At 38.8% G+C, this 25,125-nt stretch overlaps 1 protein-coding gene across 1 annotated transcript; it reads left to right on the top strand.

The window, feature by feature from the left end:
- The first annotated feature begins 329 nt into the window (after positions 1-329).
- Positions 330-14,766, top strand: LOC149205761 (IQ domain-containing protein IQM2-like). Its single transcript, XM_089395149.1, has 9 exons — positions 330-496; positions 4,009-4,074; positions 4,318-4,406; positions 4,884-4,974; positions 6,642-6,803; positions 6,992-7,084; positions 13,916-14,002; positions 14,096-14,188; positions 14,361-14,766. Exons 1-9 carry the CDS (start codon positions 368-370, stop codon positions 14,556-14,558), a joined length of 1,008 nt encoding a protein of 335 aa, XP_089251275.1. The 5' UTR covers positions 330-367; the 3' UTR covers positions 14,559-14,766.
- Positions 14,767-25,125: the final 10,359 nt, after the last annotated feature.

The raw sequence follows: 25,125 nt of genomic DNA on the forward strand, positions 1-25,125 counted from the left end.
TCCACTTCAAAGAAAGCATTGACACATCAGCTAGAGAAGGGTGCATTATTGTTTTGGAGTGAGAGAAGGGTGCATTATTGTTTCGGAGTTCTATGTCCGTCGCATCAATATTTTATTTGATGTGCCCAATTATTTTTCCAAAGTAAAACTATTATTCAGCTTAAATAATAGAATGTATAATATTTCAAATTCTATAAAATGTATAATATTTCAAATTCTTTGAAAATCCATTTTACTGAAACACAAATATATGGCTGTCGATGACATTATGGGACGGTAGATATTCTATCCCGCCTTTAAATTCAAATCCTCTTGGTAGTTTGGCGCCATTGCGCGTATCCCTCTCAACGAGCTCAGTAGCTCGCATATGAACAATCATGGTTTGCAATCGCATAAACATTGCCCCAGTATCGATCCACGAGCCACCAGATCTCTCTCTGCACGACTTCCAACAGTTCATCTGCGTTTCTTCGTGGTCAAAACGATTTCAGAAAAGGTATTTTTCTGCAAGAGAGTGCTAAAATTGCAAAGCGCCATTATTTTCTTGTCGCTGTGAATCCTCTACGCCTTCTAATGAAATTATTTAGAGTTCTTGATTGGAAAAATTTGCCATATTTCAACTTTCTGGAAATATTTCATTAAATAAGCTACCCTATTATCTAAAATAAATCTGAAGAAAGAGGCCGTGCTCAAAACAATGTTTTAAGCAGCAAATTTCAGAAGGGTTATTTCTGGTTCAGTTATTCTGAGCTTTCAATGGAAAATTTTGACTCTATTTTGGCTTACAGGCAAGATTTCATAAACTAACGCTCTCTATAAATGGACTAGACAAGGTTGTGCTCAAAATTTTGTTTAAAAAATGGCAAAGTTTGGGAAGAAGTTCTTTAAGTTAATGGATCAGCATTCAGATGCATTTCGAGTGGTTTGATTGAATGATTTCTGTCTCAGTTCCGCACATTTAAAAGTTTTGGAGAATGGGAATTGATAATTCTGGTATTTGATGGTGTTCTATTCAAATTACACAGAAGAAGATAGAAAGCTAGGGCTTTTAGAGGCTAAGCGTACACAATGGCACAATCTTTACAGGTTTTCGTGAGATTTTTAAGACAAGCAAATAGGATAGAAAATTAGGGATTTCACTAAGCCAAGAAAGCTAATGCTACATTCTTTACAAATTTACTTCAGAGTTTTGAGACTGAACATTTTTGATGTTCAAGTGGTTCGTAGATATCTTCATGCGGTTTCTATTTCCATGGAACCAAGAATTTGATACCTCAACATGAAATACTGTGCTCCGAAGGGTTTTCCCTTCCAGCTCATCTTTGTGTAATGGAATAGAATCGTTAATGCTCTTTAGTGTATGGAGAAGTCAAAACTAATGGATCAGGAAGCAGGGGCTATTGGAACGGTTAGTAATTGAGGGAAACACTATCCTTCACAATATAACAACGTAGAGGAAAACTCATGGTACATTTTTGTAGTTTTGGTCAGATTAGGCCATCCAAGCACGCCGTTAGAGATTTCAGAGAGAAGCTCTTTGTTTTCTTTAGCACCGGCTGAAGGGGAGAACTTTTGCCACATTCCGGGGTCATCTCTGTTCATTATAGAAGGAGGTCTTGTAACCTGCTCCAAACTGCCAGTTTCTCTCTTTGAAAGTTTGTATTGAAAACCAGTGCTGGGTCGAAGGTTTACTCATATGAAGGATGCAGAAAATGAGAGTCCTTTAGTGAGTCCATGAAAAAGGCTTGGCGAAGATTTGGGGCAAAATGATACCTGCAGCAGAGCCAACAAAGTTCCAAAATTAGAGCCAACCTCACCAATTAAAATCTGCAAACAACCTGGAATCCTATCTTTAGGACGAGATTGTTTGAAGCACCCCGAAAACTCAAGTATGTTATTACTATGCTACCTTTCTATAGACTGGAATTATTTCTTTTATTGCTGCAATATCCGTGATATAGTCCTGGTTCAAGCAATTGAAAGATAGACTTGATTTTTCTTCTAGTTGATTATGAGACTCTGTAGTTGAAATTTAAAAAATGATATGCCCAATGTTGCATGGCCCATTGATTTATGCAACAAAGGTTTTATGTTGACCTAACAGGGGAATGAACTCCAGTGGGCCCAATTCTGGGCTATACAATATTTTTTGTTTAATAACAGAAATGATAATTTGAATAAATTATTTAAATAAGCAACCTTACTATGGGCCAGTGACACAAAGAACAATAAACTTAGTAATCTATTTTGCTGAACAAAAGAAACAAGCTTGGAGAATATTGTTACTCTAAAGATTCAACTTCAACTTCATATGACACAAAAGATGGGGTGTTAACTTACGATATTTAGCCAAAGTAAATCTGATAGGAATGACTAACTTGGAAAGTAAACAACTGGGCTCCCAATGCCATTTAGCGGCCAGCCTTTCATGAAACAAACAACGCAACCTTGCAGGTAGTACATTCCCACAGTGCAAGTTGTTTATGAATAGCAAAAGGAAGCACTGCAAAACTGGTTTATGTAGACCTTCTGTGTTCAGTCCTCCTGTCTATCTGTTTTATACAATTTGACAGCAGTATTAACTGATACTCACATGGGGACCAACATGAGAAGCCATAAAAATTCAAAATGATTAAGCACTGAGAGAACTCTTTCTGCTCATACAGACCTGTAAAATGTCATCAAGATTAGAAAGGGAATGGCATATATCAGGAAGATCATAGATCACAAATTTCACCCTAATCTACACTGTTTGTTGTTTCTGAAGTGAGGTTGTTTTTCTTTCCAGTGAGAAGATATACTTGAATTCTGAAAGGATATGTTATAATGCTGATACTACTTGTGACTGCACAGAGAGTCCCTGAGTCACTGAACAGCCACCATTCCTCTGTGGAAAACTGGCTTCTGTATGAAGGGGTGTTACCTGCAACAATGCCTATGGACAATCCTGCAGAAAAATGGGCTCTGCTTGAAAGGTGTGTGATCCCTTCAACATGCCGATAGCTGATGGTTATAATTTTGAAACATAACCCAGAGGAGAAAGAAAGGAAACTTCTTCCTAATCGTGCACAGGGCAGCCCTTTCATATTGATTAAGCCAGATGCAACTACAGTTCCATGGGAACAAGACCAAAAGCCATCATCAAAACACAGTGTTCCATGACACTAGGAAATAGACCTTGAGTCAATCTGGTAAATGCATTATCTGTAACAGTAAGAATAGATGAACCGTATTCCTCAGTAACTGCTATTCCTCACATCTAGAATTTTGCACCCCTTGGTATCCTTAGTGAGTCTTTTCCTTCTTTCCAGAATGGAATTTTGAGTGTAGGTGCTTTTGTGATTGTTTCATTGCCTTCTTGTATATTATTGGTCTCTCACGTGCATTCATGGACAGGCATAGCCCACTAGATATCTGAGAGTCTGAAACAGGCTTGACAATTCTCAAAGTTTTGTAAACTTTTCTTGTCATTTTAGTATCTAGAGTCTTGTCTGCTATGGTTTGGAACTTCTTGAAAAAAATGTTGGCATTGGGGGTACACATGCTAGTTTTACATTTTTACCCAATATGGTGGTGTGTAGGGGTATCACAAGATAATGTTTTGTTGGAAACACATCAGGATGGTTTTCCTGCTATTGATGTGAATGACTACTTCTGTTAAGTATATTTTGCTCTATGCCATGTTGTAGGAGGATGCATACCTGGGATTGAGGAACACATCCTATGGTCTGAGGGATTTGTCCAAATTTTGGGGACATGTCTTCTGGCAACATATCATAGTTAAAATTAGGCTTAACAGCAATAGCCATTTGTATCAACAGCAGGAAAACCATCCTGTTCTATTGTCAACTGTGCGCTCTATAAAAAGTACATCGCAAATTAAAAAGTTTTATTGTGCACGCATGGCAAGTTGTTAGATATGTGTGTGGTTGTCACTGAAGTATTTTACAGAAAAGTCTCTGTCCATATCGTAAGAAATTGTTTTATTTGATGGGTTCTGGTTTACAGGTTGGCAAGGGGTTATCTAGAGATGAAAATGCTCGTGAACTAGCTATCCAGCACTGGCTTGAGGCTGTAAGTCCTTATCAATTCCCAAGATTAGACTAATGTGGACTATGGGTATAATGTTTTCTTCTACACTCTAGTTTCAACTTTCATCCTTGGGACCAACATTTCAGAGCTCAGAATTATCGTAAAGCAGAAATTCCAGTAAAGGGCATACAACAGTATTGATTGTGGTGTAAATTTTCACATTGTTGTAATAAACACTCATATCATGTCATATGATTAATTTAATTTGTTGTTTGATAAATGCAGATCGATCCGCGGCATCGTTATGGACGCAATCTGCATGTATATTATAATGAATGGGTTAAACGTGATACAGCTCAACCTTTCTTCCAATGGTGAGTTCTGTATTAAACGCTGTTTTCATCATACATCTGATAATGTGTACAGTGCTAGATACTTTCCTACTTGACATTGCCCTAGTAGGTCCAATACCCTGCAAATGTTTTGAGATTTCTTGCAGTGTCAACAACAAGGGAAACAGCTTTTCTCTTCATATGAATGAGATATTGTTTTACAAAATTTCATCCACCCTACCTTTAGTGGGTCTATTACCTGGTCCTGTAAATGTTTTTAGATTTCTGGCAGTGTCATGAAGAAAGAAAACCATTTTCTTTTTCATATTGGGACGTGCTAAGCTTGTTTTCATTCTATCAAATTTATTATCTTGTTGGTTTTACACAAAGAGACTTGAGGACAATAGGACCTCCGTCACATTAGACACAATTCAGTCATTTCATTTGTCACTGAATCTAGTTATTTTTTGGCATGTTTAATGAGCGATGAAGCTGAGTCAATTTAAAATATCAATGCAGGCTGGACATCGGAGATGGCAGAGAAGTAAATCTTCCAGACAAGTGTTCCAGGTCAACGCTAAAAAAGGAACTCATAAAATATCTTGGCCCGGTAAGGCTTTATCTATTCTTTTGCTGCGATCCTATCTAGTATACAACACTAGCTGACTGAGAAATTTTTAGCCTGGTGATTATGTCACGGAAGCAAGGGGAATTGTTCCCAGGGGTGGGGGATGTTTCCTGGGGATCAGGATACTAGGGGATGCCTTGGGGACATCCACTGCCATAACTAATCAGCAGCTGATGCTAAGGGATGCCCCTGTCATCGACAGGGAGCTGCCCAGCGACATCCTCTTCTGTTTGGGTACACCAGGATTCCCCCTAATTCTATGGAGATTCATAGGCATTTTTCACGGGGCCTGATGCCTCTAGATGAAAAATAGTCATTTTCCAATTTATTTCTCCCTAGAATGTTAAAGGCCGCCGCACATATTTAATGATAGTTACGGTGGCATTGACACCGATGATGCCAAAGACTCGTTGCTCTGCATGGCAGCAGAAGATTGAGCATACGCTCTTTAGGGTTGGCTAGTGGCTTTGCTATTTTTATTTTTTATTTGGTCATTGTGCATTTTTATAATGTGAGACTATGATTTATGGATGCATCACTGTATTTCCATTTTTCATTTCGTAATGATAAACCCAATCGTTCATATACTTGAATTGCAAATTGTGTATTTGGATATTCCATCATCACTAATTATTGATATATTTTTTCTATATATTGCAGAGGAGTGGTTCTCCTATATCCAATCCTCTGCTGTCCCCTGAAATTTGGGGGTCTCTAGCCATCCCAAAACTTGTACCCTGTCACTGTATCTCTGAACCTTTCTGAAACATTATGTTGGCTTTTGCTATCTATACAAGTAATCCTGTTAGAGATTGCACATAAATATGTGGTCTGCATAATAATAATAATAGTAATAATCCAATTTTAATGTCACAACCAAGTTAGACATCAAATTGATGTATAACGTTCTCTTATTTGTGGTATAAGAAACCCATCTTGATGAAGTGATTTGACTGTTAAATTCTATGAAAGCATACATACTCTACTTTTTTCTATATTTGAACCACACCCACCCATTGTTTAGACAGCTTGCCACATGGGTTCTGCTTTGTAAGTAAATAAATCATAACCTCCCTTAAATGTCATTGAAATCTTGCAAAAGTATTCATCCGGGTAAGAGGAAGATGTTATTTATGGTCTTGTCTAAATTTGTGTTGCACTACAAAACTAGAATATCATTCGCACACATAGAAGTTGGATATGGAAGAATAGTAGTCCTGTGTTCGGTGGTTGTTGATGGCCGTAATGTTCGATCACGCTTATTTGGTTTTGTCCCCTGCATGGCATGACTGTTGCCTTTTAGGAGTTTAGACCTATATCTTAGTCTCCTATGGAGCAATTCATCTATATATTTTTGTACAACGGAAGAGCCATCCATCCATCAATCATGCTTTCTTGTACCTAGTTGTTTGGAAATGAAATTATAAGGAGACATCAAACTATAAATTATATTAGCTTGCTTTAATGCCTTGCCATCTTAAGAATTATGATATTATAGCCATTGATTTCTCAAATGTCATGGGAGGAGATGAGCTCTGTGTGGAACATTGTAGTTCAGCTTTCAATATGGACATTCAAACCATTGTAGCTTATTTTTTCTTTTCTACTTTTGAAACTCATTAAAAAACTAATTCTCACTTGTTCTGCAGAAAGAGAGGGAACATTATGAGGTTATTCCTGAAAATGGTAAACTTGTATACAAGCAAACTGGGCTGTTGGTTGACACTACCGAAGGGAGTGACACCGAAGGGAGTGGAGAATCACCCTGGATATTTGTTATGAGCACGTTGAAAAAGCTATATGTTGGAAAGGTATTTCGACATTAACTAGATGAATCAACAATTCTGTAATAGTATTTCAATTTCCAGCATAAAGTCTTTTTTGGATATTTTAATGGCAGTTATAAATGTTGTCTTCGCTTTTGAAGCGGACCTAGAAGGATCTATGTTTTCAATGCAAGGTGTTTTTTAACATGGTCCGTTTGTTGCTGTGTGTACAGAAATTGAGGGGGACATTCCAACATTCTAGCTTCTTAGCTGGAGGGGCTACATCTGCAGCTGGAAAACTCACTGTACAGGATGGAGTTCTCAAGGTAATCTATCAAATTCTTTGAAGATATTTAATATTCTTCAGAAATATAAATATCAGGGTTTTGTTCAGTACATTCAGCATTGGTAAAACTTATTTGAGTATTTATTAATTTTTCTTATGCACTCAGTTGAGGCATATCTGAAAATGTTTATCCATCTGTATAGAATTGCTGATGGGATTTGAGTAGCACGAACACTATGATCAAGTTTCTGCCAACTTAAACAGTCACTTTAATGATTCAAACAGATCTTGTCACATGTAGATGTTATGCATGGTGACATTCCTTATGGAATCTTAGCACGAGAGTAGTCACAGACTGCATTCAGGAGTCAAGAGACAGCTCCACAAGATCTGGTCTCATTATTCATTAGTCACAGACTGCTTTCAGGAGTAAAGAGACAGCTCCACAAGACTGGTCTCATTGTGCATGTTATGAACTTGAAACAGTCTGTCCACTTATTGTTAGAATTGGGACAGTCCAACTATTTCCAAAATGCATTAGCACTATAATTCTACCAAAGTCAATAATAGGGCATTCTTGCTTAGGAGAAAAGTCTTCAGATTCCTGCGTTTTATAAATACTGAATAGAAATTCAATAAACATCAGAATTTAATCAAGTAGGCTAAGCTTACATAGAAATAATAGTAATTAGTTACCTAGGGAAAAAGGAAGAAGGTATACGGTATTTACACATTCAAAAAAGCAAAGCTACGTCCAAAGCCACACATTAACAAAGTGAAACGGCTTCCTCAAATCTAAGATGGTCATCAAAAGGAACCGTCCAGAAGTGGATGGGGATTTGAAATTCAACAGCTAGTGAGACATCCTTTTTCATTCTGTGAGCGAATGGTAGGATAACCATGAATCTGCATGGATAGAATATGCTAAATCAGCCGACAATCAAATACATATGAGATTAAGTCTTCAAATTAAATAACTTTAGATTATAATTTGAATTTACGAGCAAAGGTAATATGCGAGTCGTGCATTTTGTTAAAAATGTAGCATTTCATGTTAGAAAACTTTGATGGAGTTTTTGGAACACTATCAATGTTTAATCCTCCATAAATATTGTAATTGTAATTAATTATGTTAATGATACTTGTATGGGCATGTAAATGTAAATGGGTCAAAAGACTCATGATAATTGTAATTATATTTTAATAACAACTGATAAAGAGGTGGAGCCTTGATACCAACCATGAGAAGCCCTGAGAGGGGAGGGAAACTAACACTAGGGGTCAATGGAATTAACCCTTGCCAATAAGCCAAATCTTCATAAAGTCGAGATTTTCAACTTTCCCCAAGAAATATCTATAATGGGAAGGATGTGGTAGTAACTTCCATATTTATGGAAGTGGTTGGGTTGTACCCCAATTGTCTCATCCAATGTATGGGTAGAGTACCATTCACAGATTTCTAGCCCCTGGGTTCTAACCTCAAGATACACTTGGATTTGCCGAGTATTCATTGTAAACTTTTCTTGTCATTTTAGTATCTAGAGTCTTGTCTGCTATGGTTTGGAACTTCTTGAAAAAAATGTTGGCATTGGGGGTACACATGCTAGTTTTACATTTTTACCCAATATGGTGGTGTGTAGGGTATCACAAGATAATGTTTTGTTGGAAACACATCAGGATGGTTTTCCTGCTATTGATGTGAATTACTACTTCTGTTAAGCATATTTTGCTCTATGCCATGTTGTAGGAGGATGCATACCTGGGATTGAGGAACACATCCTATGGTCTGAGGGATTTGTCCAAATTTTGGGGACATGTCTTCTGGCAACATATCATAGTTAAAATTAGGCTTAACAGCAATAGCCATTTGTATCAACAGCAGGAAAACCATCCTGTTCTATTGTCAACAAATTTTACCTCAAGATACACTTGGATTTGCCGAGTATTCATTGCAAGCAGGTTAAAGTTAAAACTAGCATTAGTACCCATTGCTAACATTTTTTTTCAAGAAGCTCCATACTTTATTTGCAACTCCTATATCCAGGATTCAAGATTTGTCGGGGGGGGGGGGGGGGGAAGGTACAGAAATGTCCTGAACAGCTCGAGATGCTCCTTGGCTTGCTACCTGATGTCTGCATGATGCAAAATTTAAAGTTGGGGGACATCCCATGTTATGGTCATATGCATCTAATTTGTAAATTTCATTTTCCTTCACACCATGCATCTAATTTGTATTCTGTATGAGAATTAACAAAGGAATGATGCTCTTTTTCCTCTTTTCCGCTTTCCACAATATTTGTTGTTTTTTTTGGTGAGTTTTCCATGTTCTAGATCCCACTTTGTTCCCACACACTCAAATTTTAGTTGCCTTGCTCCGCCACAATAATAATGCTTCAAATTCTTAGTTCTGGATTTGCTTATTCTTATTTTTAGATTTGCTTTAAACCGAATCTTTACCTGTAAATTGAGATGTAAACTTAGAGTTGTGTTTATAGATTCAGAAATAAAGTTGAGTTTTTGAAAAGTTCTCAAATGAGAGGCAAACGTTTCAGGCTAAGCACAACCATACCCTTTATTTTCCTCCCTTCCTATGGATTACAATTGATAATCTAATATTTTTTAACTTCATTTGATTCTCTGAAGTTGATTCCCTTCCTCCATTTTCATTAAAATCATCATGTTATAAGGCAAAAGGGCATACCTTTATATGAAATTTTGCCAGCAAAGAGTCCAAAATTAAATTTTGGACAATCAAATTTTCATGCAACTAAGCAACATTGCTTTTTAACAATACTCTTGGTTCAACATTTTTTGACAATGGTCTTGGTTCAGTACTTTCTTACGAGCAGAGCCCTCTCCATTCCTTCAAGCAAGAGTGGTCTCCTTGGAAAAACAATAAATCTGACCATTTCAATTTTTTCATAATGTAATACCTTGTACCGGATATCTTTGGTTTATGCCTTCTAAAATCTTGGATACCTCATCAATTTTTCCCTTAGAGAAACACTGTTTTACAGAGTCAAAAAGTTAGTTTCACAACCTCTTCTAATTATTTTGCCTTCTAATTGTAATGATTTTTCCACTTCACTGGTCTGAAATAGAGCATACATTACTTCTGTGTATACTTTAACATGTACAGAGGATTTACGATCTATCACTTCTTCAAGAACTTTTTATGCCTCAATTTTTTTTCCTACCTTCCCAAGATGATGCATGCCATAGATAAAACTTGCATGACTTGGAACAACACGTTCCCTAAGCATTTTGTTCAGTATCTGGGCAGCGGCTTGAACTTTCTTTGATTTGCAGCAAGCTTTGATGAGTGAATAGTACAGAGCATATGTGGGTGAGAGACCCTTTCTAATCATTATCGCCAGTTGATTCACTGCCTCATCCACCATACCCAACTTGCATAGGCCTCCAATGAATGTCCTCTAGCAAACTATATCATGATTTAAATTTTTTCATCTCCATTAGATAGTTCCTTGCATGGTCCACTCTACCAGCGTTGCACAAAGCATTGATCAATGCATTCAAATGGATTGTCCACTCCGAGAAAGGATTGTCCCTGATTTTAATATATAGTGTGACAAACCGTATGTGACAGGCAGGTGGAAAACTTTTCTCGCAATTGACTAAGCGACGTCCTGCGAGCCAGACTTGAGACGGAAACCCTCGTCAGAAGTATATGCTTGGCTCTTTTCCAAACAAATGAAGAGTCAATGAGGTTTTGTGTAATCACTTCTGGTATCGTATTGGGTTATTGTTAGAAGCGATAATTGGATTCGGATTCTCATCGAGTGAGTTGTTCTGCTTTCTCAATTTGAGAGGGTTTGTTTGGAGGGAAAAACGAAAGAGGACATACAAGAATAGTGAGGGGAAAGATGCAGAGGAAGAGGATTGAGAACATCGCCAGCAGGCAGGCTACATTTTCCAAACGTAGGTGGATTGCTGAAGAAAGCTTACGAGCTCTCAGTGCTCTGCACTACAGAAGTTGAACTTGTGATTTTCTCCCCAGCAGGAAAGCTCTATGAACTGTTTTTTAGTGCAAATCCTACTATTTTGATTCTAATAATCATGGCTATGCAAACCTCATGAGATTCTTACTAATAACCCCGGTGGTGCAAGCCCTAGTAAGCTCGATGTTGAAAAACTTAGTGTAAAACCTCCAACAACAACATAATCAATACATGATGTCAAAAAAATGGAGAAGCATCCAAGGTTCTTAAGCAATGATGTAATGAATGAGGTGGAGAAGCATCCAATGCTATTGAGCGATGGTTAGCTATACGAGGAAACATGCAATGTCATCTTCCTTTCATTTTCATGGATATAACTTAATATAACTTTCTTATGTAGAAAACATGGCTTATCTTAGGCTTAACCATGCATATAAAATACCACCTATCATCTTTTTTTTTTGTAAGCTTAGGTGGGACCTTCTCATTTTCCAGTTTTTACATGTCCGTTATTCACCCCATTTCCAGGGAGGGTAGCACAAGAATCGAACCCAAGATCTCCGGTTCGGTGAGACTTCATTTCCACGACCATTGCCACTTGAGCTACCCCATGCGGACACCACCTATCATCTTCATTGAAAAAAGAATGGTGTCTTTGTTCATAAATATCAGTGATTAATCGTAGGAATGGCTATTATTCTCTATCAAACAAAATCAAGGACTAAGTAATGAAGATCTTGGCCGACAACAAAACTTATGATTATTAACTTCACATTAAAATTCACTTCATCTCTGCCACCTTCAAGGAAATCTTTGTTATCCATCACCATATTGATGTTGTGACTTGGTCCTTGAAAAGCATTCAGCATGTTTGATTCATGGAAACCTTCAAGTTAGACAGTATATGTCATGCTAACTTGCAAGAGATTGGTGTGAGGTACATTGAGGCTTGCAGGGCCTGCCCTGCAGTTTGCCCTCATGAAAGCATAGAAGTAGATTATAACCAGTTTCTTAGGAAACCATGAATCCTTTCTAGCCTTGACATCTCTGTGACCAACAAGATATACAACTCCTGATAATTCAAAACACTTCCATAGTTCCAAATGTACATCACAAGAAGGAAGCAGGTGGCAAAAACCATTTATCCAACCATTTTCCCCCACTTTCATCAAAACTGCAGAAAAATAAATTAGCTCAGTTGATCCAAATAGAACAGGAAATCCAATCGCAAGGAATATATTTTTTGCCCATATAAGAACCATGACAAGAGTCACTAGGCTTGTAGTCACCATAATCATCTCTACCTTTGCAATGCCATATGCATTTGATATCTCGACCGTGCTCTTAAAACAATCACATACCAAGACACACATTATCATTAGAACCCAGTTGATGACAAGAATGTAGATCTGTCCCATGAACTGTCGGGATGTGTGAATTATTTTCAATCTGGGAAAGCATCCTAGGGCCATGGACATTTTAATAGATGAAATTGTTGCTGAGATCATTTCCTGGCTTGCAATCATGGCAACAACACTAGCTATCACAAAGACTGGCCAGATAAAACCATATGGAATTGAAGCAGAGAATACGTTCTCCACCACAGAGAGATGCTTCATAAGATATGCAACTTGATCCATGTAAGCCAATAGTAGGCATGGGAATACTACACATGTGAAGGCTATCTGGATGGATCTTACTGAGAAGTGACCCAAATCAGCAAACATAGCTTCAGCTCCTATTATGCATAACACGCAACCTCCTAGGGACATCCATGCTTTGATAGTGTTCCTCTTGAACAAGTAATAGATATAAACAGGATTGAATGCCCTTAAAATTGTCATGTCATGTTAAATAATATTGTAAAGTAAAATAGAACCAATAGAGAAAAACCATATCATGAGTGCCAGAGAAAATGTCATGCCTACTTTGCTTGTACCAAACTGTTTTATGCTGAACAAGATCACCAGGAATATGATTGAGACAATGACCATTGTTTTCAACTTTAGTATTTTGTCAAATATTAAGAAATGCGAAACATAATATATATGTTAAAGAAGAAACATATTATATATCTTCAAGGAGAAACATATAATGGTAATGCAAAGTTTTAAAAGGTATGTGATCCTTAGGCTTATTGGAGAGTATATAAAAAATTTCACACCTTTTTATGAGATATGGGAGGAAAACATGTTAAAGATTTTTAATAAATATAAAATTTCCAAAATGATGCTAGTTACGTGTGATTCTTTTTCATTGTTTGTGATTATGAAAAATGAAACTCAATGTTTTTTCATTAGTGCACACATATTTCATTATATAATTGCATATAGAAAAATCATTCCAGAGCCGATAACAATAAAAGTGAAGAATTTATGGTCCAACGTTATATTTAAGGGAGATGTTTGAGGATGACGTTTGAATTTTGTTTTTCATTTTAAGACATTTGGAGCAAATATTAGGAAGGACTTTGAGAAAGGATTGTCCTTGATTTTCGAAAATGGAGTTGTTCCTTTCCAGCCATATGCCCCAAGTGACCATCAAAGGGAGAGCTCATATGTTTTTTGGATGTTTTCTTTATAGCCATTTTTTTACACATATCCATAGAGTCCCCATGCCATTGATGTGAATTACTTGTTCGGTTTTTTTTAACCAAAATTTTTAACCAAACAAGAAAAATTAAAAAAATGCCTCAAGATCAAAGACTGAAACAAAGACCTATTGACATACCTTTTAAAGTATGGAAAGAACTTGTAAAATCATATGAGAAGTTGGATGCACAAAGAAAAGCCGGCAATGAGAGCATTCAGGTATTGAATTTTTCATTAAACATTATTTAGAATGTATTAATACTTATAAGTATCTTAGACATGTATTTGTGTGAAAATAAATTGAATTGGTTTATGTTTAAGGACAAGGCATCCAAGGCGAGGTTAACCAAGACAAAAGTCACTCATCGTAGTGGCCAGAAAGGTTTAAAAGCACTGATAACAACCTTTGTAAGTATATTAAACATGTGATATTTTTTTAATAAATTTTGTACTAGAAGAAAGTCATTGTTATCTAATTTCTCCCTATTTACTGATTGATAGGAACTAAAATATGGAAGACCTCCAAATCATTTGGAAAAGGAGGTGCTGCAGCAAAAGAGATGGGTTGAATTTGTTGTTTGGATGGACTCTATGGTATGTAATCTTAGTTGGATTTCCAATATACTTTTAAACCATATTTTCATTTTATTTTTTAGTACTATTAGATATTATATCTTACCTCATTTTATGGTTAACATTGTATAACAAAAATATGTGTTGTGTTATGTAATTAATACTAACATGTAATATTGATTTTTTTTGTCAGAATGCTATAGGTAATGATTGCCAAGACGATGATCCAAATTATGTTCAACATATATCAGGAGATGATGAGGATGAGGATGAGGATGATGGTGGTGAAGGAGGAGATGATGATGATAGTTGCGGTGTTGGTGATGATGTGGATCAGAGTAATGAGGATGGTCAAGATGATCATGAGGATGATCTTGGTGGTGGTAGCTAGGCATGCACATGCATTGTTTTTTATGAAGAAATTATTGTGTAGAATGACATTGTTATGTTTAGATGGGTGTTGTGAATTTACCCTATATCAATGAGACATTTTGATTTTGTAATCATACGATGAGTTTGATTTATGTATGTTGTTAATTTATCGTAGAATAACAATATTCATGAAATATTTTGATTTGTTAATCATATTTGAATTTTACTTGTTTTGATTAAAAATAATACTGATTTTATTAGTATTATGTTGCTATTTTATACATGTTTTGAAAATTGTTAATGACACATTGTTATTTTTTTGGATGGATGTTGTCAATTTCTCTTAAATTTCTTTACAAATGATTTTGAATTGTGATATCTGCTTTAATGATATTTAGAAACTATCATATATTTCACTATGAATCTATAAAGGGGGTCATATATGTAAAGAAAAATATACTTTATATAAGAAGTCAAATGCGGATGTAACCATGGATGCAAAATTGAAAGTAAAATTGGATGTTAAACTAGGAATTAATACAAAATGCAAACAATTGACATACAAAGTGTTTTAAATTAGAAGTGAAAAATTGTGCAATAGTTGACACAAAGAAGGGAACAAAACATGGCATACAAAAGGATATCAAATTGGGCAAAAACAAGGACACATAAATGGGCACCAAATTAGATGCAAAAAAAGACAACAACTAGATGTAAAATAAGATGCAAAGTTGAGCGTTAAAAAGAAGCAAAAAACGTTACAAATTAATATGCCAAATGATGATGCAAATAATGGTGTAAATTTGGGATGCAAACTTGGGTGCAAAAAAGGAAAAAAAAAAGATGTAAGAAAAGACATAAAACAAGATGCAAAATGGGGCTGAAAAAGGGTGAAACCAAGGATGCCATATTGGATGTAAAAAATGATTCCTAATCACATGCAAATTTAGGCTCAAACTCAGACACAAAATTATATGCAAATGTGGACACAAAATGAGGCAAAAAAAGATGCAAATTTGGATGGTGAAAACAATGTAAAACTAGACACCAAAAAAATGCAAAATTGGATGAAAAAGTTGGTGTAAATAATGGTGCAACATTGGACACAAGTAGACACAAAAAAATGGTGCAAAAAGGGGCATAAAATAGCTTAAAATTGGATGCAAAACTTGGTGCAAAAACAAATACAAAAGTAGACGTAAAAAATGGATCTAAATTGAATGTACCATTAGACACAAAATAAGATGCAAAGGTGGACACAACACATGACTCAACATAAAATGCAAATTTGGATGCTCAAAATGATGTAACATTAGATGCAAGAGATGGTGTTAAAAATGATGCAAAATTGGATGAAACAAATGACTCAAAATATGGTGCAAAATGAGATGGGAAAAATGGAGACAAATCAAACGTAAATGTGGATGTAAAAAATGGTCCCAAAAAAAATGCAAAAATGGGCACAAAAATGGATGCAAAATTTGGTGCTAAATCAAATTCAACACATGGTGCAAAGATAGGCACCAAAGCTGGTGCAAAAATAGAAGCAAAAACTAGTGTAAGACTAGATACTAAACCTGGCGTAAGACTAGATGCAAAAACTGACACAAAATGGATGCATAAAAAGACGTTAAATTGGATTCAAAATACAGTGTAAACTTGATGCAAATGATGGTGCAAAAATGGAAGCAAAGAATGACACAAAATAGGAAGCAAAAGAGAATGAAAAATAGATGCAAAAAATGACACAAAACTAGAAGCAAAACTTGTCATAAAATAAGATGCAAATCTTGGTTCAAAATTTGACGCAAAAAATGATGCATAGTTTGGTGTAAAAAATGATGCAAAATCTAGTGTGAAAAAGGATGCAAAATCAGGTGCAAAAAAGGACGCTTTAAAAATTGTACAATAGAGCCAGATTTAGCGCCAGGTTGCTCATCACAATTACAAAAAAAATGCACTAAAATCTGGCGCTAAATCTGGCGCAAATCGCTGGTTTTGTTGTAGTGAACGTTGTATCGCTACCAGACTTTGCCTGAGTCACAAAAAGTATTACATGATGATGACAGAAGGGCTCATTCTAGGGCACTACATCTCAGCAGCTGGCATCCAGGTAGACCCGGCTAAAATTCAGATTCTTTTGCTGCACGGTTTTCTTGGATTTTCTGGGTATTACAGACGATTTATAGAACATTACTCACGTATTGCTGCACCTCTATATGCTTTGACTGGCAATGTTGATTTCTTGTGGACAAAAAAATGCGACCAGGCTTTTAAGGAATTGAAGAACCAGTTATCAACAGCTCCAGTTCTTCGAGGACCCAACTGGAATTTGCCATTTCAAATCTCAACTGATGCCTCGGACACAGCAATTGGTGCAGTCCTGGGACAAGAAGAGGATAAGAAGCCATATGCTATTTACTATATCAGCAAAAATTTATCCTCTGCCGAACTTAATTATACTGTTACTGAAAAGGAATTCCTGGCTGTAATACATGCTGTTAACAAATTTAGACATTATATTACAGGCTATCATGTTGTGTTATATACAGATCATTCTGCTATCAAATATTTGGCAAATAAACCTGTTACGAATGCTAGAATAACCAGGTGGTTGATCTTATTGCAGGAGTTCGACATCACAATTAAGGATCGACCTGGCAAGGAGAACCCTGTAGCTGATTTCCTCTCACGGATGCCGAAAGCAGTCGAAACAGCAGCAGTAGACGATCAATTCCCTGACGAGCACCTTTTTGCTGTTGCTGTTCGAACACCCTGGTATGCCGATGTCGCCAATTACCTCGCAGTCGGTAAGTTACCAAAACACTTAACCCCTCAGGAACGCAAGCAGATTGTTCAGAAAAGCACTCACTTTTCATGGATTGGAGGCCATTTGTTCCATACAGGGGCAGACATGCAAATCAGAAGGTGTATTCGAGAAGACGAAATTTTCGACATTCTAAAAGCTTGCCATAACGGGCCATGCGGGGGACATTTCGCTGAAAAAAGAACATCACATAAAGTATTGCAGACCGGATACTATTGGCCTACAATCGTCAAGGATGCGAAAAAGTTTGCACAAGCCTGTGACAGCTGCCAGCGAGCAGGAAAACCTGGTCAAGCCGATGAAATGCCTCTGAGACCACAATTGGTCATTGAGCCATTCGAACGATGGGCTCTGGACTTCGTTGGGCCCATCAATCCATCATCGAATCAGAGGACATACATTCTGGTGGCAACAGACTATGTTACTAAATGGGTCGAGGCCGAATCATTACCTAGGGCTGCAGAAGACTCTGTGATACAATTCTTGTTCCATTTGTTTGTACGTTATGGACTTCCGAGAGAATTAATCACCGATGGTGGACCACAATTTGTTGGAAATAAATTAGCTGCAACACTTAACAATTACCATGTCCAACATAAGATTACTACCCCATACCATCCGCAGGCAAATGGGCAAGTAGAAAGTAGTAATAAGGTAATAGAATCAATTTTAACAAAAACCATTGCATTGCATCGGCGAGATTGGGCCGCTCGACTACCTGAGGCGCTGTGGGCCTACAGAACCACATGGATAAGCACTACAAGCTATTCACCCTATCAATTAGTGTTTGGAAAGCAGCCAATTTTCCCCATAGAATTCGAAATCCGAACGCTACGAACTGCACAGGAAGTCGGCCTAGATCTGAGTGAGGCACAAATCAACCGATTACAGCAGATTAATGAATTAGACGAAATCAGGCTCTCTGCATTACAGAATACAACATTGATTCAACAGCAGCGGGCTAAATGGCACGATGCACTGATCAAGAATAAAGTCTTTCATGAAGGAGACTGGGCTCTGTTATACGACTCTCGGTTTCAGGATTTTTCGGGGAAACTCCAGACTCGATGGCTAGGACCATACGAAATCCAGAAGGTACACGAGAATGGGACCCTTACCTTGGTCACAATTGACGGTTCTGGATATGCATTCAAAGTAAATGGCCACCGAGTTCGCCTTTATCGAAAGCCACTCACTCGGGAATCCTTCTGTCAACAGCTGCGACAAGATACTGATATGAAAATTTTAGGAGAGGAAGCGCAATCTTCCTCACCTATAGCTTAAGAAATTCATTTTATAACTTGTACATAACATCTTGTATATATGTTTCCTTGATTTTTTTTCCAAGTGTTCTTGCTGTTCCTTTGCGAAAAGGAACAACACTGGTGTGTTTTTGCTGTTCCTTTGCGAAAAGGAACAACACTGGTGTGTTTTTGCTGTTCCTTTGCGAAAAGGAACAGCACTGGTGTGTTTTTGCTGTTCCTTTGCGAAAAGGAACAACACTGGTGTGTTTTTGCTGTTCCTTTGCGAAAAGGAACAGCACTTGCGTGTTCTTGCTGTTCCTTTGCGAAAAGGAACAGCATTTGTGTGTTTTGCTGTTCCTTTGCGAAAAGGAATAACATTTGTGTGTTTTGCTGTTCCTTTGCGAAAAGGAGTAGCATTTGTGTGTTTTGCTGTTCCTTTGCAAAAAGGAACAGCATTTGTGTGTTTTGCTGTTCCTTTGCGAAAAGGAACAGCACTTGTGTGTTTTGCTGTTCCTTTGTGAAAAGGAATAGCACTTGCGTGTCTTGCTGTTCCTTTGCGAAAAGGAACAACATTTGTGTGTTTTGCTGTTCCTTTGCGAAAAGGAACAACATTTGTGTGTTTTGCTGTTCCTTTGCGAAAAGGAACAACATTTGTGTGTCTTGCTGTTCCTTTGCGAAAAGGAACAACACTTGTGTGTTTTGCTGTTCCTTTGCGAAAAGGAACAGCACTTGCGTGTCTTGCTGTTCCTTTGCGAAAAGGAACAACACTTGTGTGTCTTGCTGTTCCTTTGCGAAAAGGAACAACACCTGTGTGTTTTGCTGTTCCTTTGCGAAAAGGAACAACACTTGGATGTTTTGCTGTTCCTTTGCGAAAAGGGACAGCACTTGAGCGTGTCTGCTGTTCCTTGTCAAAAGGAACAACATTTGAGTGACTTTGCTGTTCCTTTCTCAAAAGGAACAACATTTGCGATTTTCAGTGGCTCCTCTCAAAGAAATGGTATCCTACGAATGCCATTGTCATGTTTTCGTCCTTATGGAGGATGCTTTGTGACCATGGTTTCCTCAATCTTTTAGATATAGCAATGAACTTATGCCGTGAACATAAACCATGAGATACCGAAATCAGCACATCATAAATCACTATCACTATGAAGCCAGTATGTATAAAAGAACAGGAGGAGGGACGTGAACTTTTAATCTTCACTGTCATTGTCATTTACCGGTACCATTGTTATTGGTGATCTTTATTTCCCTAAAATCTTTTTTGATCACTACTTGGGAGTAAGAACGAATTATTTATATCTATCTGTTGGGATTGTAAGACTTCTTCCACCATTCCCCGCTCTTAAGGAGCGCGGAACCACCCTGATGTGAAAATAAACAAAATAGATGCTCTGTAAAAGAAAACAAAATCAAAATATGAAAGTTGTCAAATGCAGGATAGGAGGTCTCATTCAGAGCTGGCCTACCATGATCATAAGGGTGGAAGCGAAGTGGCATTCCCATAATGGCCACCACACCAGCGATATGGTCCAAAAATAAATTAACAAGCAAATCTTGGAACAGGAGGTCTCATCGCGAGCCAGCCTGACCACGTTTCGCGCCTACCTTGTGAATGGCATTATGACTATCTGGTCACCAAGCCAGCATAATGGCCTGCATTTTGACAAAGCACTCTTCAAAATATACACAAAGGATCATGGTTTCGGAGGGTGAGATAAACAACTCTGCCAAGGTTATGAACACCTGTTGGCAGCAGAGCTCTGTTAATGGCATCTAAGTCGTAATATTTACACCAACAGGTATGATATTAAAATCTTTCTGTCTCTTATATCCTTTGCATGTATCATATGTCACACCCCGATATATTTATCGCATGAACATTACCACCAATCATGGCAACGGAACTGACAATGACTACTGGAGACTTCGTACAGTTGACAGACGTCCAATCCCCGGTTCCTCATTATATCACGCAGGCTTATATAAAACGCGATCCACCTTTTTGCCTCGGTTTCGGCATTTCATTGTTCTTTTACAACATGGCATACTTTCATATGATGTACTTGATGATTGCACTCCCGACTGGCTGTTGCTCCTCTCTTTGACGGCTGTGGGCAGCCTATTAGATCGCGGGGGGGGGGGGGGGGGGGAAGTAACCTCATTACTCCATGGATTACGTGGCTGCATACCATTCGGGCAAAATAATGTACAAGGAAATGGCATGATTTAACGGTATGATGCTTCCATCTTACGGAGACTGCCGTCCACGATCTCTTCTTTTTGTTGCATGCCCTGTGTAGTCCTTTCCTAAATTGGCATTGATCATCCTTTTTGCGTCGTAAATACCGCAAACAGTTGCTGTTTTATTTCTGAGTCCATTTCTTAGTTGAATCATGGGCGGAAGGACGGTCCGGAGCGAACCTCACAAGCTGACAGTCTCCGATGCTGCTCACAAAATCCTGGAAAACGCAGGGTGGTTGAATTATTTCAACCGCCTGCAAGAATCAAACGAAGCAGTAGCATTGGAATTCCTGCAGAATTTGGGGAAAACTACTCCGTAGTAGGAGGAAAGCGGATAGAGGTTACAGAGGATATCATCGCGGAAGTCTCAGGATTACCAGCTGCTGGACCCAAATGGGCGCCGAAGAAGGAGAGATTACAAAAAGCTATGGAAATTTTCCAGGACGAAGCCCAAAGCTTGATAGTCAAAGGGAAAGGAGTTCTGCCGGCAGCACTAGGGGACCCCTGGACCGAGCTAGTGAAGACAGTACAAAGCTATATCACCTGCGAAGGGAGAAAAGACGTGGTAAGACCTCGTCACCTGAAACTCTTAGCTGTTTTAAAAGGAAAATGTTCTGTAAATCTCCCTGCACTTTTAAATTCGTTACTGCATGGCGCGGCCCAAAGCTTGAAAAAGGCCCAGCACATAGAAACAGTCGTTAGCCACCATGGGCTGATTCGGTTGATAGTGAGCCACGGTCTCACTCAACAGCAAAGCTCTTGGGAGGAATTGGTCGCAATAGTCGAAGGGGGATCGGCTGTACCACCCCCAAAACCTGAACAATCCTCTGGCACGCCGGAACGATTAGAGAAACGCAAGAAGTCAGCTGCAGAGAGACATGCCGCTTCAAAACGGAAGCAACCTCCCGATACACCAGAGAAACTAGAGAAACCCGCAGAACCTACTGATACTCCCGACCAACTTGAGAGGCCAAGGAAGTCAGCTCGGCTGGCCCGGATACGAGGAAGGTTGGAAAGAATTCAGGGAACAACAGCTCAGCCAATTGAAATTGCGGATGAACCTCCAGAATCAGAGGGAAGACCCTCCGAAGGAAATGCTGAGCAATCAGAGGCCGAGACTGACCAGCCGGAAGGAGAAATTGAAAAAGGACATGAACCCTCTGAGGGAGAAGAGGCCACCAAACAGGGCAATCAGGAAGAAGAAATTGCACAGCCAGGGGGTAGCCCGTTGCAAGACCCTCCAAGTGAGGAGGAATTGGCAGCAGTTCTGGCTAATATGGGAGAATATGGCCAGGACTCCAGCACAGGAGGTGTCCCTGACGGTCACACAGAAAGAGAATTACCCGAGGAAATGCATGCAGAAGAGGCAGGGGGAGAAAACCTGCCTGGCCATGATAATGAAATGGAAGATAACAGTCTGGGACAATCTGTCCCCAGGATGCCGGAAGATATCACAGAAGACGCAAGCCTGAAAACCAAACCCTCTGCCGAAACAAGGGAAATTGCGAAATTGAGAAAGAAGCAGCAGAGGTTGCTGGGCACTATAGCCAGACTCTGGCAGCAAATTCGAATGCTGAAAGCCAGTCTGAGGATACAAAAGACTGCAGGGAAAAGGAAGAGGACCACGGTAGCAAGAACCCCAAGGACAAGAATTCGCTTTGATGGACGAAACCCCATCAGGAGACCTACTGCCGAGGAACAGTCTGCTGTTCCAAATAATAATGAGGAACAGGGTGCTGTTCCAAATGATATGGAGGAACAAATTGCTGTTCCAAATAGCGTGGAGGGATAGACTGCTGTTCCATCTGGCCTTGAAGAACGAATGGATGTTCCAATGGAACAGCAAGAGGCTCCGATGGCAGGAAGACCACAGCAACCCTTCATTCGCATTAAGAAGGAAACAGAAAACAAAGAAGTCCAAACAGAAGCACCACCCTCGGGCGTAATTCGGGTCCGAAACTCAAAGCAACGTAATAGGAAGGTCCAGGTTAAAATCCCAGCCTCTACGGCTGTCTGGAAGAAGGACCCAAAAACCAGAACCTTGCATAAAATGATGAAGGAAGCCCAGCAGGAAGCCGAGCAATTGTGAGAACAGACAGTCCCCAAGGAAAGATACGAAGAACTCCAACAGCAACTTCGAGACATCAGTCAGTCCGAGAGCCAGGCCTTTGAAGGATGGCAGAAGGAGCAGGAAAAGGTTGCTAAGGTAACTCGTCGATTAGATAGTGTTGTTAAGCAGATGGACACCGTGTGTTCCTTATATAATGATGTTTTGACTTGTAGGGCCCTTGCTAAAAATTATGCTTTGTTTTTGCTTGAACGATATCTGAGACTAAAAATAAAAGCCGTTAGGGCAGGAGCACCTATCCACATCAACACTGTTAATGATTTTATAGACTGTTGCAAGCACTATGGAGTTAGAGTTCAAAGGTTATTATGCGAGTTTTACCTGCACAATCTTATGCTAGACAGGAAACTGATTTGAATCCTGGCCCTTTTGTTGGTGATGTACAATTCCAAGCCTTCATCTCATTTGGGGTTAATAAGGTGAAATGGCTCAGAGCTTATAACACCTTTCAGAGACAAGAAAATAGCCAAGACTTGTGGATACGAGCTGAACCTAGAGACCCAGTGACACTATGGAGAAAGCATAGGAGTCTCATAAGGACCCCAAGAGTCATTGAGATAATAGGGCCCATGCACGAAGAGTTGATCCGAAACGGTCTGGAATATTTCCTGACTATTAAAGATCTTGCCCTCGATGCTGCAAAATTTCGATACCGGACTTCTAGTCCAAGCATCCAGCTCAGGGAACCATTCAAATATGAGAATTTTGAGCTGGATGCCAGCCGGTTGAACCTTTATGGGGAACGGATTCTGCAAGCAGGGCCATCCTGGTTAGGGTATCGATTTCGCAGTCCAATTATTTGGCACCCTGCACCTGGATATCAGGCCTTATATGAGATGCCTGCAGATCAAATAGACCAGTTCTTTGACCATCTAGTTGCTCATCACGGTTGCCGGCCTCCTCACGAGATCCCTTCTCCGGCCTATTCTCTCACCGCCTTGCATCTCAACTACAATGTTTTCATGAGGCCATGAAACAGGGTAAGCAGGGGGGTGTGTGGAGCACCTGGAAGGTATGCTTTTGACTAGCAATCTAGTGGTTTTTCAATAATAGTTGTAACCTTTTCTGCATTATGAGTTCAAAGAAGATAAAGGGTTTTGATAAAATGTGCAACAATCGATAGAGGAAGCTTAAGTACTAATGATTGACGTTTTCTATGCAGGAAGATGCGAAAACAAAGGATCGATGATTGAAAGCAAGAAGCAAAGGGAAAATAACTACTGTCCCGCCAACAGGGAACCGGATGCGGACAAGATCAAGTAAAATTAGAGCCGAATAGCCCAAAGAAAGAAGGCGGGATACTGAGACGGAGAACGCAAGAAGGGAAAGAGAAGAATCGAACGATTAGCGAATCCCTCAGGATCCTTGATCCTGAGGGATCGCTGCTTTAAGTTATCTTTTGATTATCTAGATACCTCCGTCATTTCTGTTATATAAAGGCACCACGCCATTGAACGGAGGAGGACTGTCTTTGTAATTTTCAATTCCAGAACCAACTGTAATTATTGAGTCTCTCTGAGACCTGACTTTGTTATACTTTCGTTGATGCAATTAATATAAAAGACTTGGTGTTCATTTCGTCTCTGCATCTGGAGTAACCTCAGGCAGTGTTCCATTGGTAGCCAAGGGCCCAGCTCCGAAGGACACTTGCTTTTGTACTATTATACTGTGTGGTTTGTTTATTTCCATTATTTCAGTAATCTGATACATCTTCTATATGATATGCTATGTTTCGTTATAACTGACATCTGAATGAGTTCTTTTATCTCATGTCTCTGCATTGTATAAGTGGATCCATTCGAATTACGCCCTTCAGCTATCGGAATGTTGGTATGAATATTACTGTTATCAGATCCATGTGAAATAGTATTTGTAAGACTTGAAAGCAATATTACCTCGTTCAGGAACATAGTCATATCATCCATTATTCTCAGATTGCTGTAGTAGTAGAGAACGTGTACATACGGTTGAGGATTGCTGTTCCATTATTGCTGTTCCATTTCTTTACTGCTGTTCCATTTCCAGATTGCTGTTCCATTTTACTTTTCGTTGCTTGATTTACCTGCCTTTATTGTTTTAGTGTGAGAGCAGGCCTAAGGCTGTCGTGAGCCTCAGCAAGACGCTGCTTAGCCCCAGACCTATA

This window comes from Pinus tabuliformis, chromosome 1_2 (assembly GCF_031772625.1).
Source record: "Pinus tabuliformis cultivar Carrire ecotype Pingquan chromosome 1_2, CPIR1, whole genome shotgun sequence".
Lineage (NCBI taxonomy): Eukaryota > Viridiplantae > Streptophyta > Pinopsida > Pinales > Pinaceae > Pinus > Pinus tabuliformis.